Raw genomic sequence first — 17,737 nt, 5'->3', positions numbered from 1 at the left:
GTTAGGGTTACACCATGTAAACCCTAATTGACATGGCCTTTCATTTCCATGATCCATGGGTACAAATACACCATGGAGCATCCATGGACCATCCTATGGGTTTTAGCCCAACTTGATTATCCATGGAGCATTAGCCCACTATACAAGTATGGATGATTTACACAATCAACCCATATATTTAATTAGTCTTCTTTTGATCACTTAATTAATCCTAGATTAATTCTTGATCAATACTAATTAAATAATCTTATTATTCTTATTATTAATATACTAGAACTTATAATATATTAATAACCATAAGTGTCTTATTTCTCTCATTATAGTCTATCCAAGTGCATGATGGTATGCAACCCAAATGGACCATGCCGGGTCGGGTCAAGTCTTACCAATTATAGTTATGGACTTAGACATTAATCCAACAGGAGCAGCACGAGGAGCACCTGAGGGAGGTGCTGGAAGTTTTGAGGAGGGAGAGACTTTTCGCAAAGTTCTCCAAGTGTGAGTTCTGGTTGCGCGAGGTGCAGTTCCTTGGTCACCTCGTCAACCAGAAGGGTATTCTGGTGGATCCGGCCAAGATAGAGGCCGTGATGCAGTGGGAGGTCCCGAAGTCTCCATATGAGATTCGGAGCTTCCTAGGGTTGGCAGGGTATTACCGGAGATTCATTCAGGATTTCTCCAAGATAGCAGTGCCGCTCACCCGACTGACCAAGAAGTCGGTGGTATTTCGTTGGGGGCCTGAGCAGCAGGCAGCGTTCGAGACCCTCAGACAGAGGTTGTGCGAGGCTCCGATCCTTACCTTGCCAGAGGGAGTGGAGGACTTCATAGTCTACTGTGATGCCTCAATCACAGGTATGGGAGCAGTGTTGATGCAGCGAGGCCATGTGATAGCTTACGCCTCGAGACAGTTGAAGCCTCACGAAGCTAACTATCCTACCCATGATTTAGAGCTGGGGGCGGTTGTGTTTGCCCTCAAAATTTGGAGGCATTATCTTTATGGGGTCTGTTGTACTATCTACACGGATCACAAGAGTTTGAGGTACCTTATGGATCAGCCGAGTCTGAACATGAGGCAGAGGAGGTGGTTAGATGTGCTGAAGGATTATGATTGTGAGATCCTTTACCATCCAGGGAAGGCCAACGTGGTGGCCGATGCCCTAAGCCGCAAAGTGTCGGCAACCCCTATCAGAGATTTGTGTTTGAGGATGACAGTGATTACTCCGTTATTAGAACGGATCAGGGAGGCTCAGGTCGAGGGCCTCAAGGAGGAGAGGCAGAAGTGTGAGAGGATAGTGGGCCGAGCATCTTTGTTTGATTATGACAGTCGGGGATTGCTGACACTTCATGGGAGAGTGTGGGTACCGTACTGGGGAGGAGTACGACAGGTGTTGATGGATGAGGCTCATAAGTCTCGATTTTCTATCCACCCAGGGGTGACGAAGATGTATAGAGATCTTCGACCCGATTATTGGTGGCCCTGCATGAAGCGGGATGTCGCTTGGTATGTTGAGAGGTGCCTGACCTACAGGAAGGTCAAGGCGGAGCACCAGAGGCCTCACGGCAAGATGCAGCCGTTAGACATTCCCGTGTGGAAATGGGAGGACATCACCATGGATTTTGTCACCAAGCTTCCCAGGACCGCACGAGGAGTGGATTCGATATGGGTAGTGGTGGATCGGTTGACGAAGAGTGCTCATTTTATCCCGATCCAGGAGAGTATATCGGCAGAAAAGTTAGCCGATATCTATGTGCGCGAGATCGTGGCACGTCATGGAGTGCCGGTATCGGTGGTGTCAGACCGAGATGTCCGTTTTACATCCAGATTCTGGAAGTGGTTTGACGACGAGATGGGTACTCGTCTTCATTTTAGCACCGCTTTCCACCCTCAGACGGACGGGCAGACTGAGAGGACGATTCAGACTCTCGAGGACATTCTCAGGTCATGTGTTCTAGACTTCGGTGGCAGTTGGGATACGTACCTTCCGTTAGCGGAATTTTCGTATAACAACAGTTATCATGCGAGCATTGATCGACCTCCCTTTGAGATGCTTTATGGGAGGAGGTTCAGGACCCCGATTTGTTGGGGCGAGGTAGGTCAGCGAGTCATTGGAAGCACAGAGGTGGTGCTCAAGACGACCGAGTTGATCCAGCAGGTCCGTAGTAGACTGTAGACTGCACAGAGTCGGCAGAAGAGTTATGCCGATAGGAGGCGTTCAGACTTGGAGTTCCGGGTGGGTGATATGGTCCTTCTAAAGGTCTCACCTTGGAAGGGTGTTATCAGGTTCCGGAAGAAGGGCAAGTTGGGTCCCAGGTTTATTGGTCCTTTCAGGGTTTTGGCCCGGGTGGGTCGGGTTGCTTATCGGTTGGATCTTCATGAGGAGCTTAGTCAGATCCACAACACTTTCCATGTATCCCAGTTGAGGAAGTGTTTGGTGGATGAGTCAGCAGTCATTCCCCTAGAGGATATTTAGGTTGATAGCAGCCTGAATTATATTGAGAGACCGGTCGCGATTCTAGACCGGAAGACAAAGACCTTGAGGAACAAGGAAATTCAGTTAGTGAAAGTGCAGTGGCAGCACCAGAAGGGGTCTGAGTGGACGTGGGAGGCTGAGGAGGAGATGAGAGAGCACTATCCGGAGATATTTGCAGATTCATCTGTAGCAGACTTCGAGGACGAAGTCTAAGCCAAGTGGGGGAGAATTGTAACGACCCATCCCCGGTATGATGATTCCATAGTATTTAATTAGAAGTTTGCAAGAGAGACTCGGCGAGTTCATAGCCTGACTCGCTGAGTAGGGACGGGATTTCGAGCACGTGTTAGTCGGCGACTCGGCGAGTCCATATTCGGGACTCGGTGAGTCTGCCTGCCTGGGAGAAACCCTAAATCCCCGGGTTACTCACTATTTAATCCACCTTATAGCCCCCAATCTCGCCTCCTTCACCCTCAGAAAGCTGTGAGAAAACCCTAATCCATCCTTGAGTGATCTAAGTGTTCTTGTGTTAAATTTTGAAGGCTTGAAGAAGGAGAAGAAGAAAGGAGCAAGGAGAAGAGGTGTAGAGCAAAGATCCAAGGGCAAATCAGAGTTCTTTGAGGTATTCTTCGGATTCCCTCCTGTTTTATGCTTTTAACCTCCATTAGAACTCTTCTAGATCTAGTTTGATGCTTCTCTCAAGCCTTATGATTGTATGGATGCCCTATTATGTCGAGATATCCTTAGATCTGTTCATTTGGGAGTTGTAGAGCCCAGATCTATTGCCTTTTTGAAGTTATCTTGCATGAAAACCCTAGATCTAGCCTTTATTATGCGTTTTGAGCCATTTTAGCTTCATGGATGCATATGGGCACGTAAAGATAGAATCTTTACGTGCTAATCGAGTTAAGGGAGTCCAGATCTATTAGTTTTATACACTGGATTCAAGCAGAATCGAGTTTTGAGTTGCTGCATGCAAGCGACCCGGCGAGTCAGAAGAACGACTCGGCGAGTCGAGTTGCGAGTCCCCGTTTTTCCCCTTTTGAGTGATGACGAGTGGAAGCCTGTGAGTAGTAGAGTGGACTCAGTGAGTCGGAGAGCAGACTCAGTAATGGAGGGACTCGGCGAGTTGTTCATACAACTCGGCGAGTCCAAGGCAATCTTCTTAAGCTCAAGAACAACTCGTCGAGTTGTTCATATGACTCGGCGAGTCGGATGAAGATTGTCTGAGTTCTTGGATAGAGAGAGTACTCGTCGAGTCGATGCCATACTCGACGAGTAGCCACGAGTGGGGTTGTGAAATGAGATTAGAGACTCGGCGAGTTGGTGGCCCAACTCGGCGAGTCAGGTCAACTGTGGGTTGACTTTGACCGGGAGAGTTGACTTTGACCAAGGGTAAAAGAGTCATTTACCCCAGTGCAGTGTTTAGTATTTGATTGAGTGTGTTTATGGCCTTGTAGCCGGGGAGATACCGGAGCAGCAACAGTTAGCTTCCAGAGCCATTCACACAGCAGCCAGTTCACGAGGTGAGTTTCCTTCCAGTAGTAACGGGTCTAAGGCCACAATGCCGACCCATTTAGCTAGCAGTCAGCTTCGGACCTCGATCCGATGTAGTAGTTAGTATGTTTGATGCCTTCGTGGTTCAGACAGGATATGTGTTTATGCCAATTGATATGTTTATGCTATGTTCAGTCAGCTTCGGACTTCGGTCCGATGTAGGGGACAGAGGTCCAGTCAGCTTCGGACTCCGGTCCGATGTAGGGGACGTAGGTCCCAGTCAGCTTCGAACTTCGGTCCGATGTCTCAGTCAGCTTCGGACTTCGGTCCGATGTCCTAGTCAGCTTCGGACTCGGTTCGATTTAGGGGACGAAGATCCCATTCAGCTTCGGACTTCGGTCCGATGTTCCAGTCAGCTTCGGACTTCGGTCCGATGTCGGGGGCAAGGCCCCGGTCAGCCGGACTTCGGTCCGACGCAGTGGGCAAGGCCCAGTATGTGCTTTATATGTTTGTGTGGTATGTGGTAGTTTGGGGGAGCTCACTAAGCTTCGTGCTTACAGTTTCAGTTTTGGTTTCAGGTACTTCCGCAAGCAGAGGGAAGGGCTCGGGATGATGACATCGCACACACCACAACCATAGTTTTTATCCTGGGAGTTGATCAGTTATCTTATATATGTTTTGATACAGTCATGACACCGTTTTCTCATTTGTATGTTAGTATGGTTTTGAGATTTGCAACGTATGGTTTTATTATGATATACTCCGTTTTATGATTATGGTTATATTAAAAATGAAATTTTCGGGCCGTATTTTTGGGTCGTTTCACTTTGTCAGCTATCATTTTACGCATAGAGTATGCAAGCCTATAAAATTAAATAACAATGTATTAAAGGCTGAAATTTTATAAAAAATAATTACAATTGATGTTATATGAAAAAAAATATAAACTTACGTTAATGTGATAGCTAAGGGTAGCCCTTCTGGCACAACAACAACAACAATAGTGACTTATAATTAATCAAACTTCTATAAATAAGTAAATAAATAAATATATTGATTTTGAATTTGAAAAAAAAATAGTTTACATACTACAACAATGAAAATTTTAATAGTACCATCTACAACATCACTAAGACTAGTTTTGCCAGCAATAAACTGAAGCTTTCATCTTGATTTTTACTATTTCCAGTAAAAATACCCACCAAACAAAAAAATTATATATGTCTAAAAAAAGAACATTTTATATTAAAAAGGTAAAAAGAAAAAGGTTGATTTTTGTTTTAATTACCTTGCAAGAAGGACAATAAGAACAACTACAACTACCACAAACCCAACCATGCCAGTAAATGTTGCAACTCCATTCAAACGCACCTATCATAAGCCATAAGAGACTAATGTTTATTAAATTAGAATTAAATTGTTAATTTATGCAATAAAGTAGTTTTTAAGATGAATTTAACCCTAATAATTTCTAATGTAAAACTAACCTATAATGGTGTTTCCTCACCATTATCATCTGAGATACTGGCCATAAGTAATCCTCATTCAGTATTAATTCCAACACTTGTGACCTAAAACAAATGCAATACAATTGTTTTAATAACAATTATTTTGTTAAAAAACGATCAAATTAGAAAAATATTTTGATGATAACTTTCTTTATGGTGGCCGATAGTTACTTGTAAACCTATCATTCATATGGAAAAATGGGTCGACTTACTTGTAAACCTTTCATTCATATGGTGGCCCGTAGTTACATCCTTTGTTGCTTATGTGTTTAAATTTCAATGCAACCTTTTGGATCACAAGTAATGGATTAGATGACATTATTCATTCTTACCAAAAAAATAATGTGATACCTCTATTGCTTCAGGACCAGTTCTTTTATTAGGGATTGGTGCATTCATGTGTCGCCCAACATATACCTGTCCAAAACCTCCCTTTCTTAGGTTTCTCTTAATATTATATGATGGACAACTGCCAATTTGGAGTTTCTGTTGATAAAAGTTAAAAACATTTACAGAATGAAAGATAGTTTTGAATAATTAAACTATAAAAGACCCGTATATAAACAAATGCCTTGTGTAACTAAAAGTACTTAAAACATAATTTAAAAGACTATAAAGAACAATGTTTGGAACAACAAGCAGAAGGAAAATGAGACTTCAATCCACATCTATTGTTCATATACGGAAAACCTTATTTTTTGATACTCAATAACAACCAAAAGTAATCAACTGTTAGATGAAAAAAGTGTTGGTGATTTTAGTGTCACCATGTCATTTTATGTAACTGGAATTAACATGTGAGCTAAGGGGCTTCATAATTTGTACTCTAATATATGTCCAGGTTTGTGCGAAGTGCACGCATGTATAAGATCATATTAGAAGCCGGTTCGATGACAAGTCGGGGGTTCGGGGGAAACGCCCTTGGGTCCGGGGTATCCAAAGGGGAAGCGCCCCTAGCGGGGTCCAAGGCAACTCATGACGGTAAAACTAACGAAACTCGTTAGTTTTGGTAACCCTAAATCTTCATTCAATTCCGGATTACCCTGACTTGCTTCCAAAGCAACTCATGACAATCCAACCCTAGTGAAACCCTAATCTCGTTTATTATATAAACGGTTCTTCCTTCTCAAAAGGGACACATGAAATTTAGCTCTCTTTTTCTTCAAACATTCACGAAATCCTTCTAGTAATTTGGCTTCCGATTTCCGTGACTAGTATCGTAAGTGTCCACTTGGATTATCCTAGGCCGAATTTCTTGCAACCCAGGCATAGGGTTGAAATATCTATTCGGAAAGTATCCAAATCTCCACCACAAACCCTAAATTTCTAACAATCGAACTAATATCTTCTATTTCTGGATATGGGTGACTCGGTCCTCGAGATGACCATTAAGTTTGCCAAATTTGAGAATTTCAAAGGCGTCGACTTCAGGCGTTGGAAGAAGAAGATGCACTTCATGCTGACTACTCTGAAAGCAGCATACATGCTGACTATTCCAAGACCAGCGAAGCCTGAGGAAGGTGTTGTTGAGAAAATTGAAGAGATAAGAAGGAGACAGAAGTGGGATAACGATGAATACATTTACAAAGGTCACATTCTGAACGATATGTCTGATGTTTTAATTGATATCCATAGTGAAGCCCTGTGTGCCAAGGAGTTGTGGGACATACTTGAATTAAAATATATCACCAATGATGCTTCTAGCAAGAAGTTTTTGGTCAGTAACTTTAACAATTATAAGATGGTCGATTCAAGGTCTGTTACTGAACAATACAATGAACTCCTTGGCATATACAGTCAGTTTAAACTGCACTGTATGAATATGGATGAATCCATTGCTGTGTCAACCATAATTGAAAAACTGCCTCTATCCTGGAAAGACTTCAAACACAACTTGAAGCATCAAAAGGATGAACTGTCTTTGGTTCAACTTGCTAGACACATTCGTATTGAAGAATCTTTTTGTGCGAAGGAAAGTGACAAATCTGAAAAACCCAAAGGAAAAGTTGAATCTGGACAACCCTCGGTTCATATGGTTGAAAACAAACCAAGGAACCAGAACCACAAAGGACATGGCAAACGTAAGCAGGAACATGTCCCAAGCAACTCCAACAAAAAGAGAAAGGATCTGGTTTGTTGGAGGTGCAATCAAGTTGGGCATTACAAGCGTGATTGTCATGTGAATTTAGGAAACAATGGTACTGGAAACAGTGGAACCAATGTGAAAGTGAACGGGTCTCCAACCAAAGTTAAAGGAGGTCAGTTTTTGACTAACTTTGATAATTCTAATCAGAATTATGTTTACTATGTTTCATTCATTCCTGAATTATTCTATGTACATGATGATGATGATGTTGCTTGGTGGATCGACTCTGGGGCAACAAACCATGTATGCAAGGATGAACGGATGTTTGAAATATTAACTCCACTTAAAGATGGGTCGGTGCTGAAAATGAGAGACGATTCTTTTATTCCTGTTTGTGGTTTAGGTGTCGTGTGTCTTGAAATACTTATGGAATGACAATTAAGTTATTTGATGTTTTGTTTGTTCCCAAGATTCGCAAGAATCTTGTTAGTTCTAGTTGTTTGAATTTTGATGGTTTTAAACAAGTTATCGAGTCGGATAAGTTTATTTTATCTAAGGGTGGAATGTTTGTTAGCTTTGGATATTTAAATAATAGAATGCTTCATTTAAATATTGTTGACAAATTATTACCTGTTCAAAATTCTTCATTTGTATCTTCTGCTTCCGATGTTGATAAATCTATGCAATGGCGTGTAAGATTAGGTCATGTCAACTTTAGAAGGATGCATGATATGTCAAAAGATGGATTAATTCCAGCCTTTGATGTAACATCCATAAAAATCATGCCAAATTTAAACTTTTTAAAACATATCAAAACCATTGAATATTACAAAACTTGTTTTCAAAATAATATAATATCAGAGTATCCCAGAAACAAGGTCATAAAAACATGAGGAGCTGTATGATCACGTCTTTGCCTTCCCGTGATCATCTGATGTACCTGAAACAAAACTGAAACTATAAGCCCAAAGCTTAGTAAGTTCCCCCAAAATACTCTTACATACAACAATATACATATAATCACAAACAGCATACTATGGGTCCAGCCAACCATCGGGTTGGAATACCCCCACGCCCTCAACCATCCGGTTAGAATGCCAACATACTATGGGTCCAATCATCCTCAGGATGGAATACCCCAGGCCCACAACCAACAGGTTGGAATGCCCACATACTACGAGTCCAATCATCCTCGGGATGGAATACTCACGGCCCACAACCATCGAGTTGGAATGCCCAGGTCTATTGGCTTTCACAATCAAACATGTGCACATATAACAAATAATCGCATAATAGTCTATAGACAGTTAAACCGATCTAACAGATAATAGCAACATAATAACATCCTATCTACCAGGATACTGATCTAATAGATCATACTAGCATAACATATCAGGATAACAATCCAAAGGTCCAGCCTTGGTGCCTTCGACCCTTGAGTATAGTGAGGAAAACTCACCTCGTAAACGTCGAACTGAAGTGATAAGCTCAAACTCTTGAATCATAACCATGGACTCCACCACCTATATTTACCATAATCATTCCATAAATTTCCAATATACCAAAATACCCCTAGAAGTCAAACTGGTCAGCCCTTGGTCAAAGTCAAAGTCAATGGTCAAGGTCAACAGTCCATGTTGACCCAACTCGTCGAGTGCAGCTTACTGACTTGTCGAGTCCTTCCAGAACTCGAGAAGTCGTCAAACCCCCAGTTGACTTGTCGAGTTTCCAGACAACTCGTCGAGTCCATGCAAGTCCAAAAGTCGAGAAAACCCTAACTGAATCGTCGAGTCGTCTTGTTGACTCGCCGATTTCATGCAGAAACCCTCAAAGGCTAATCTTCATCGGACTCGCCAAGTTGGCCATGCAACTCGTCGAGCCGCTTCAGTCCTTTCTCCATTTAGATGATTTTAAGCCACCCGAAAGCTCCATATTGCAGATCTAAGCTCCTAAGGCCTACTTCATATGTAAAGTTGCATACTTTACGTACATGCAAGGTGCTAATGGCCCAAAATAAGCTAAAGAAGAGGTCCTCGGTAAGGAAAAGGCATTATCTTGCTAAAGGCTAAAACTTTATGATTATAAGGACCAAGATGAGCCTAGATCTGAAGTTGCAACTTCAGATCATGGCCTAACACCCAAAATTGAACACCAACATGCTAAAATGGCCCCAAAACTCAAATATAGAAAGATCTAGCTAGAAGGAGGTCAAGGTAACGACTTTTTACCTTCAAGTGATGCTAAACTGGAGTAGAATTCAGATCCTCAACTGTTTCTTGCTCAAAGCTTCTTGATCTTCAAGCTCCTCTCACCTAGATCTACCTTCCAAGCTTAAAACACACAAATATGGAGAGAAAACGCAATTTAGGGTTTCTGAGCTCAAAGGGGGCTATAAGGGGGGCTAAGGGAGGCTAATGACCCTTTAACTAGGGTGCAAAACCTTGAAAATTAGGGTTTCATCCTCTAGCTCTAACTCGTTGATTCGTGTCCTCCAACTCGTCGAGTTGGTCTCTTAAAACACATGGCCAAATCCAATCCTACTCGACGAGTCAGGACATCCAACTCGTCGAGTCGACCTATACAAATGGAAATATAAAATTGAAAAGTTTATACCTGAGAGTCAGGGTGTTACAATTGATATGACATTTGATAAATGTAAAATATGCATGCTTACAAAAGTAATAGAACAACCCTTTCCTAATGTCATTAGAAATTCAGCTATTTTGGAACTTGTACACAGTGACCTGTGTGATTTTCACTGCACTCCTTCTTTGGGAAACAAAAAGTATGTAGTCACTTTTATTGATGACTGCATTCGGTTTTGCTATGTGTATTTGTTACATTCTAAGGATGAAGCTTTAGATAAATTCAAAATATACAAAAACAAGGTGGAATTGCAATTAGGCATTCCAGTTAAATATCTTAGGACTGATAGGGGAGGTGAATATATGGATCCCATATACTTCCAATTAGTGGGTATCATTCATGAGACCACGACACCTTACACACCCTAACAGAATGGTATTGTTGAACGCAAAAATCGAGTTTTAAAGGAAATGGTAAACTCGATGTTGTCATACTCGGGATTAAGTGAAGGATTTTGGGGAGAGGCCATGTTAATGGCCTGCTATTTATTAAATAGGGTTCCAAATAAAAGGAACAAAACAGTCCCATATGAACTTTTGTTTCAAGAAAAAGTCGAATCTAAGTTATTTTCGGGTTTGGGGATGTCGGGAAGTTGTAAAACTCATCGAACCCAAAAAGAAATTTTTTGGAGAATGTGGAATTGATTGTATATTCCGTGGATATGTTGAACATTCGAAGGCATATAGGTTTTATGTAATAGAACCTAATGATTATGTTTCGATTAACACTGTTATCAAATCACGAGATGTAATTTTTGATGAGATGTGGTTTTCATCGATTCAAAGGCCTAAGGATCTGACTTTTGGTGCTAATAAATAGAAAAATTCAGAAATTCAAGATGCTGGTAAAGTACAAGAACCAGAAGAGCTTCGTAGAAGCAAAAGATGCCAAATTGCGAAAAATTTTGGATCCGACTTCCAAGTATATTTGGTGGAAGGTTCAGGGGATGAAATTAATCTTGAATACTCTTATTACTATAGTATTGAATATGATCCTAAGACATATGAAGAGACTATGGAGTCTCGTGATAGTGCCTGTAGGAAGGAAGCAATTGATGATGAAACGTTATCAATTCTTGAGAACAACACATGGGTGTTGTCTGATTTATCTCCAAGTTCTAAACCACTTGGTTGCAAAAGAATTTTCAAAAAGAAAATGAATGTTAATGGGACTATTGACAAGTTCAAAGCCCGGTTAGTCATTCAAGGTTTTAGACAAAAACCCGGTGTTGACTATTTTGATATGTATGCTCCAGTTGCACATATTTCTACTATTAGATTGTTGATTGCTTTGGCAAGTATCCACAATCTGGTTATTCACCAAATGGATGTGAAAACAGCCTTTTTAAATGGTGATCTTGATGAGGAAGTTTACATGAAACAACCATAAGGTTTCATTATGCCCGGTAAAGAGCACATGGTTTGTAAACTTGTCAAATCTTTGTATGGGCTAAAACAAGCACCTAAACAATGGCATCAAAAAATTGATGAGATTATTTTGTATTTTGGTTTCAAGACAAACCAATGTGACAAATGTGTTTATAGTAGATTTGATGATGCTACTAGAGCTGGAGTGATCATTTGCTTATATGTAGATGACATGTTGATTTTGGGTACCGACCAAAATCAAGTAGATGAAACAAAGAAATTGTTATCATCTAAGTTCTCCATGAAAGATTTAGGAGAGGCTGATGTAATTCTTGGAATAAGAATTAAAAGGACGAACAAAGGTTTGGTAATGACTCAAATTTGAGGTATAATCTCGTTGAGTTTGTGAAGGGTGTGATTTCGGTTGAGTTTGTGAAATCACTACAAATTTGGCAGATCACTTAACTAAAGGTCTGAAAAGAGACTTAGTGCACAAGTCTGTAATCGGGATGGGATTAAAGTCCATTTAATTATGTAATGATGAGACACCCGATTCCCTCCTAATATAATGTTAAGAGTTGAATTCAATATGGAAAGCTCATACTGATAGATTGGAAGACATGAAGTATTCATTCCAGGTATGTGTTCGGTTCTGCAAGTTAGCTAGGTTGAAGTTTAACTTCTTAATAATTCCTTTGATAAATATATGTGTAGATACATGGAAAGGAGTTACCTACGTGATTGTGAAATGTAGCTGCATTTCAAAAGGTTGTGGACTTGACCTTGATACGATCATGAGAGGATTGGGACATACGGCTTTATAATAGTGTCACGTTGAATTTTTCTAGAAATTCAATAAACTAGTATGTATTTTACTTTCTGGTATTCAAATGGGTTGATGTTTTTAGTTCTTAGAACACCCTGATTCTCGAGTATTTGCAAATGTATGATATTAAGTGGAAATTCAATCGTTTCGATATTTTCATTCTGTACTAGTTTGGTTTGTTTGATAAGGTTATGTTTGTTCAAGGGTTACACTAAAATGGGGGAGGATTGTTGGTGATTTTAGTGTCTCCATGTCATTTTATGTGTAACGACCAAAAATTTCCAACCAATTTAAACTTTTTAAAAACAACCCGATTTCATTAAATTATTAGAAAAAGGTTGTCAATGCAATTAAATTAAAGTATTCCCAAAACCACATCACATCATAAACATGAGGAGCGGTACGATCACGCCTTCACCTTGCCACGGTCTCCTGAAGAACCTGAAAAACATAAAACCACAACTGTAAGCCCGAAAGCTTAGTGAGATATCCCCAAAATACCAACCACATATACCATACGCGCATAACATGCCATATCATATCCGATCACAGAACAGCTATGCACTATGGGTCTACTGTGTGACTGGTCCGCCGCACCGGCCAACAGTCCACCTGGTTCACCCTCCGAGTCTCGCCATATACATCGAGTCTGCAGTGTGATTGGTCCGCCCGCACTGGGCCTTCAATCCACCTGGTCCACTCTCTGAGTCTACAATATGACTGGTCCGCCCGCACCGGGCCTTCAGTCGGCCTGGTCCACTCTCCGAGCCTCGACACGTCTGGTCTGCCCTCTTGGGGCCTACAGCCTATCCGGACCGCTCGCTGGGCCTTTGGGACAACCGGTCCGCCCTGGGTATCTTGGCCTACAACACAAAGTAGGACCCGCCTCAACCCAACTCCAGTCCAAACAACCATGTGCACATAAACATACAATCATATAACAATTCACAGTCAACAAACCGATCAAACAGATCACATAACATATCATCATCCTAACCAGGATATCGACCTAACCGATCACTAGCATAGCATCACCCTACATCTCAGGATACCGAAATCAACCAGGTCTCTAACATATACCATCCTAGCTACCAGGATGCAACATATCAAAGCAGTATCATAACAACAAATACCCGGATCTCAATCCGATAAAGGGTCGGCCTTGGTGCCTTAGACCCTGTTGATATAGTGAGGATAACTCACCTCGAAATTGCCGACTGAACAGATAAACCCAAGGTACTCCAACCACTGATACGATCTCCAACACTGGCCAACACCAAGACACCGAACTCAAAACAATATTCAACAATTACCAAAATGCCCCTGGAAAATAACTGGTCAACCCTTGGCCAAAGCCAACCCCTGATTGACTCTACTCGCCGAGTCCACATACACAGAATCTCCCCCATCCGCGACTTAACTCGCCGAGTCACCCCAAGACTCGCCGAGTTCAGCGACTTTAAGTCCTTCCTCACTCGACTCACCGAGTCACAGCTCAACCAAAAGAAACTTGGACCTCACGACCAGACTCGTCGAGTCCAAGAACAGACTCGCCGAGTCTAAGGCTATCTTCAACCTACTCGCCGAGTTGTTCTTCCAACTCGTCGAGTTCCAGACCATCTTCAAGCAACTCGCCGAGTACACCTTTGTGACTCGCCGAGTGCCTCTAGATCTCATTCCAAACAAAACCTTCTCGGCCATGCAATTGATCCAAAACGTAGATCTAGCCTCCTACAACCCATCCATCACATAAAGTGGCAAACTTTACGTGAATCCAAAGAGATCTAAGCATTTTACACTTTAGGGCTAGGTTTGGGACATGATGGCTTCACTAACCACTCAAGGACAGGGACTTTAATGCACTTTAGACCTCCTCCACTCTAGATCTGAGGTAGAAACCTCAGATCTACTCTTCAAACTCAAGATACCACAAGCTAAACCTCCCATACATTCCAAGAATAATGGATCTAGAAGAGTAACAACCCAAGAACGAGATTATACCTCAAAAGGAATCCCCAACAGCAGATGAATCTGAATCTAAGCAAAGCCCCTTGCTCCAAGCCTCCTAACTCTCCAAGATCTTCCTCCAAATCTCTTTTCCAAGGTTCAATTGCACTCCAATCCTTCATAATCGCGTTTCTAGGGTTTTCTGGATTTAAGGGAAGGTAAGAAGGCTAGGGAGAGGGTATAATGTCCTTTATATAGGGCTCATCCTCCGAAATTAGGGTTTTCTCCACTCAGCGCCTACTCGCCGAGTCCAGCTGCCGACTCGCCGAGTCGGCCACTTAACACGCGACCAAAATCGCGACCCTACTTGCCGAGTCCACTCGTGGACTCGCCGAGTTGCCCTTTCCAATTTACTCTTTTAACACTTCAACTTTACTCTTGTCAATCCGGGATGTTACATTATGTAACTGGAATTAACATGTGAGCTAAGGGGCTTTATAATTTGCACGCTAATATATGTCCAGGTTTGTGCTGAGTGCACGCATGTACAAGATAAAATTAGAAGTCGGTTCAACGACAAGTCGGGGGCCCGGGGCAGCCCCCTGGGTCCGGGGTTTCCAATGGGGCAGCGCCCCTTTGGCGGGGTCTAGGGGCAGCGTCCCTAACAGGGTCCAAAGGGCAGATCCCCTGGCTGGGGTCCCACTAAATATTAGCAAAAATCCAATCCATGATGACATAGGCAAATATCTAATCATATAAAGTGTTAGGCTATATAACACTATTATTTTAATTGACAGAATTAAGACTTCAATTGAAAGGGAATAGACTTTTACCCTTTCAGGAAGTGACGTATTATTTCCTTCTTCTTCATCACCCAAATTATCTTCATAGCAATGTCATCCAAAATTACCTCAAATTTAATCAAATTTCATCAACTGTAACATTAATTCACAACTAGCACTATCATCTAACACATATAACATATAACAGTGGCCTAAAAGTATGCAATTCATCCACAAAAGTTCAAAATTACCTCAAAGTTAATCAAATTGGTAACAACAAGAGCTTGAATGGGATGACCGCTACAATTTTCTAGCAACCAACACATCAAACGACAATGGCAGGAAACCACGAGTCAATGAGGAAGGGAGACAGACCGAGAGGAAAGCCACACATATGTTCTTTGACGTTGCTTCAAGTAAACTTCAATGAGAGGAGATACAGGTAAAAGAGGCGATGCAAGTGGACGGTGGTTGAGGTGATTTCCAGCGCAAATGATGGAATTGGGTTAACACATTGCGATTTAGGGCTTTGAGAGGAAGTTGTGTTTAGGGCTTTCGGACGAAATGAAATTAAAGTGAGGGAACGAAAAAAGAAAGAGAGCGGAATGAAAAAAAGGCGTAGGCCTTTTAGCGATCGATTGGCAAGCCAAGAAAAAAAATCCCATGTTTTTAAGAAATCCGTCGTTGTTCCCTAGGTAAAAATCTTTAATTTGCGACAGATTAGCAATGAATTTATTTTTGTCGAAAAAGTTATATGAATCCGTCACTAAGCCTTCGATAACCCCTCACTAAATTTATGAATTTAACTGAGTCGAGGGTTTTGTGAAATCCGTAGTTGATCCCTCGGAAAACCTACACAAATTAGCTACAAAAGGGTTCTGTCGCTAATTCCGTCGTAGTAGGTCAGGTTTCTAGTAGTGTTTTGTAATTTTGTGGCCAAGATGGGGTGCGATTCGCAGAATATGATGGAAAAGTCCCGAAGTTATTGATCATATTTGTGTAATAATTGGTATAGCCATGTGGTAGTTGTAACACCGTAAATTTCAAGACAAAATTTTCATTTTAAATAATCATTTTATTCTTAGAACACTTGTTAAAAATCTCATTCATAATCAAATTACAAAACATAGCTCCATTTTCACTTGCATAGAAAACCAGGATCCTCCAAAATATGACTCTTGCTCTGGTGTGTACAATCAAGCCGGTGCCGTACCGTGATACTGAAAGAAACCTGAAAACAACATAACACAAAACACTGTAAGCACGAAGCTTAGTGAGTTCCCCAAAATACCACACACATAACACATATAAGCCACTCGAGGCTATAACTCTATGGGTCCGTGCACCCAAACTCTGTGAACCCTCAGGTTCTAACTCTGTGAACCTTCCGGTTCTAACTCTAGGAACCCTTCGGTTCCAACTCTGCAAACATGCACAGCATAAATCACATAGAAATAATGCAGTACAACACATAACATACATAGCATACAAATACTCTGTCACATAACTCTGGTTACCTACTCAAGGTAAAGTATAGTGAGAAGACTCACCTGGCAAGCAAAAGCAGATATCTCCATACTCGGATCTCGAACTCGCCACCGCCTAACACGTAAGGCAAAACTCTCATGACTATAACTCTCGAGACTAGAATCAATCCTCTCAATGCACCCTCTTAAGGGTAAAAGACTATTTTACCCCTCTCTTGGCCCAAAGGCCACATCGCTGACCAAACCCTAAAAGTCAACGGTCAACCCTTGGCCAAAATCAAAGTCCTCAGTCAAAGTCAACCCCTGACTGACCCTACTCGCCGAGTCAACTCTATGACTCGCCGAGTTTCTATAATCAGAACTTCACTCAATCCGCGACCTAACTCGCCGAGTCACTCCGAGACTCGCCGAGTCCAACAACTCTGAGTCCACTCGCACACAACTCACCGAGTCATCCCTTGACTCACCGATTCTCGACTCAACCAGGGAATATCGGGACTCTTCGACAAGACTCGCCGAGTCCAAGAACAGACTCGCCGAGTCCAAGACTATCATCAACCTACTCGCCGAGTTGTTCATACAACTCGCCGAGTTCCAGGCCATCTTCATCCAACTCGTCGAGTACACCCATGTGACTCGCCGAGTACCACCGGTCTGAATCCATTCAGAAGCATTCCAGGCCATGCAATTGCTACAAAACATAGATCTAGCCTCCTACCACTCATCCATCACGTAAAGTGGCAAACTTTACGTGAATCCAAAGAGATCTAGGCCATTTGCACATTGGGCTAGGGTTTGGGACATGAAAGCTTCACTAAACACTCCAACACAGGGACTTTCATGCTCTCTGATTCTTTTCCCTTCCAGATCTGAGGTAGCAACCTCAGATCTAACCTCTAGACTTCCCATTACATCCATAGACAAGTTCCCACAAACCCCAAAATGAAGAAACACATAATAACAGCCCAAGAACGAGATATTACCTCCAAGAGATGCCCCAACTGCAATGTAATTCGAATCCAAGCAAAGCCCCTTGCTCCAAGCCTTCAATCTCCCAAAATTCCTTCAACAATTACTTCTCCAAGCTCCAATCCACTCAACAATGGTGCTTCTCCGCGATTTA

At 41.9% G+C, this 17,737-nt stretch overlaps 1 protein-coding gene across 1 annotated transcript; it reads left to right on the top strand.

Moving 5' to 3' along the window:
- Positions 1 to 6,854: 6,854 nt before the first annotated feature.
- Positions 6,855 to 11,594, top strand: LOC145090043 (uncharacterized). Its single transcript, XM_079028402.1, has 3 exons — positions 6,855 to 7,949; positions 8,030 to 8,323; positions 11,025 to 11,594. The coding sequence occupies exons 1-3, from the start codon at positions 6,855 to 6,857 to the stop codon at positions 11,592 to 11,594; spliced, it is 1,959 nt and encodes a 652-aa protein (XP_078884528.1).
- Positions 11,595 to 17,737: the final 6,143 nt, after the last annotated feature.

This window comes from Lactuca serriola, chromosome 2 (genome assembly GCF_051521515.1).
Source record: "Lactuca serriola cultivar US96UC23 chromosome 2, Lser_US96UC23_V15, whole genome shotgun sequence".
Taxonomy (NCBI): Eukaryota; Viridiplantae; Streptophyta; class Magnoliopsida; order Asterales; family Asteraceae; genus Lactuca; species Lactuca serriola.
Note: the sequence above shows the minus strand (reverse complement) of the source record. Positions and strands in the feature narration are given on the sequence as shown.

Coding starts and splice junctions, on each gene's coding strand:
- LOC145090043 (XM_079028402.1), top strand. CDS start 6,855: ATGACCATTAAGTTTGCCAAATTTGAGAATTTCAAAGGCGTCGACTTC. Junction 7,950..8,029: donor GAGACGATTCTTTTATTCCT/GTTTGTGGTTTA, acceptor TTTGTTCCCAAG/ATTCGCAAGAATCTTGTTAG. Junction 8,324..11,024: donor GATTAATTCCAGCCTTTGAT/GTAACATCCATA, acceptor GCTAATAAATAG/AAAAATTCAGAAATTCAAGA.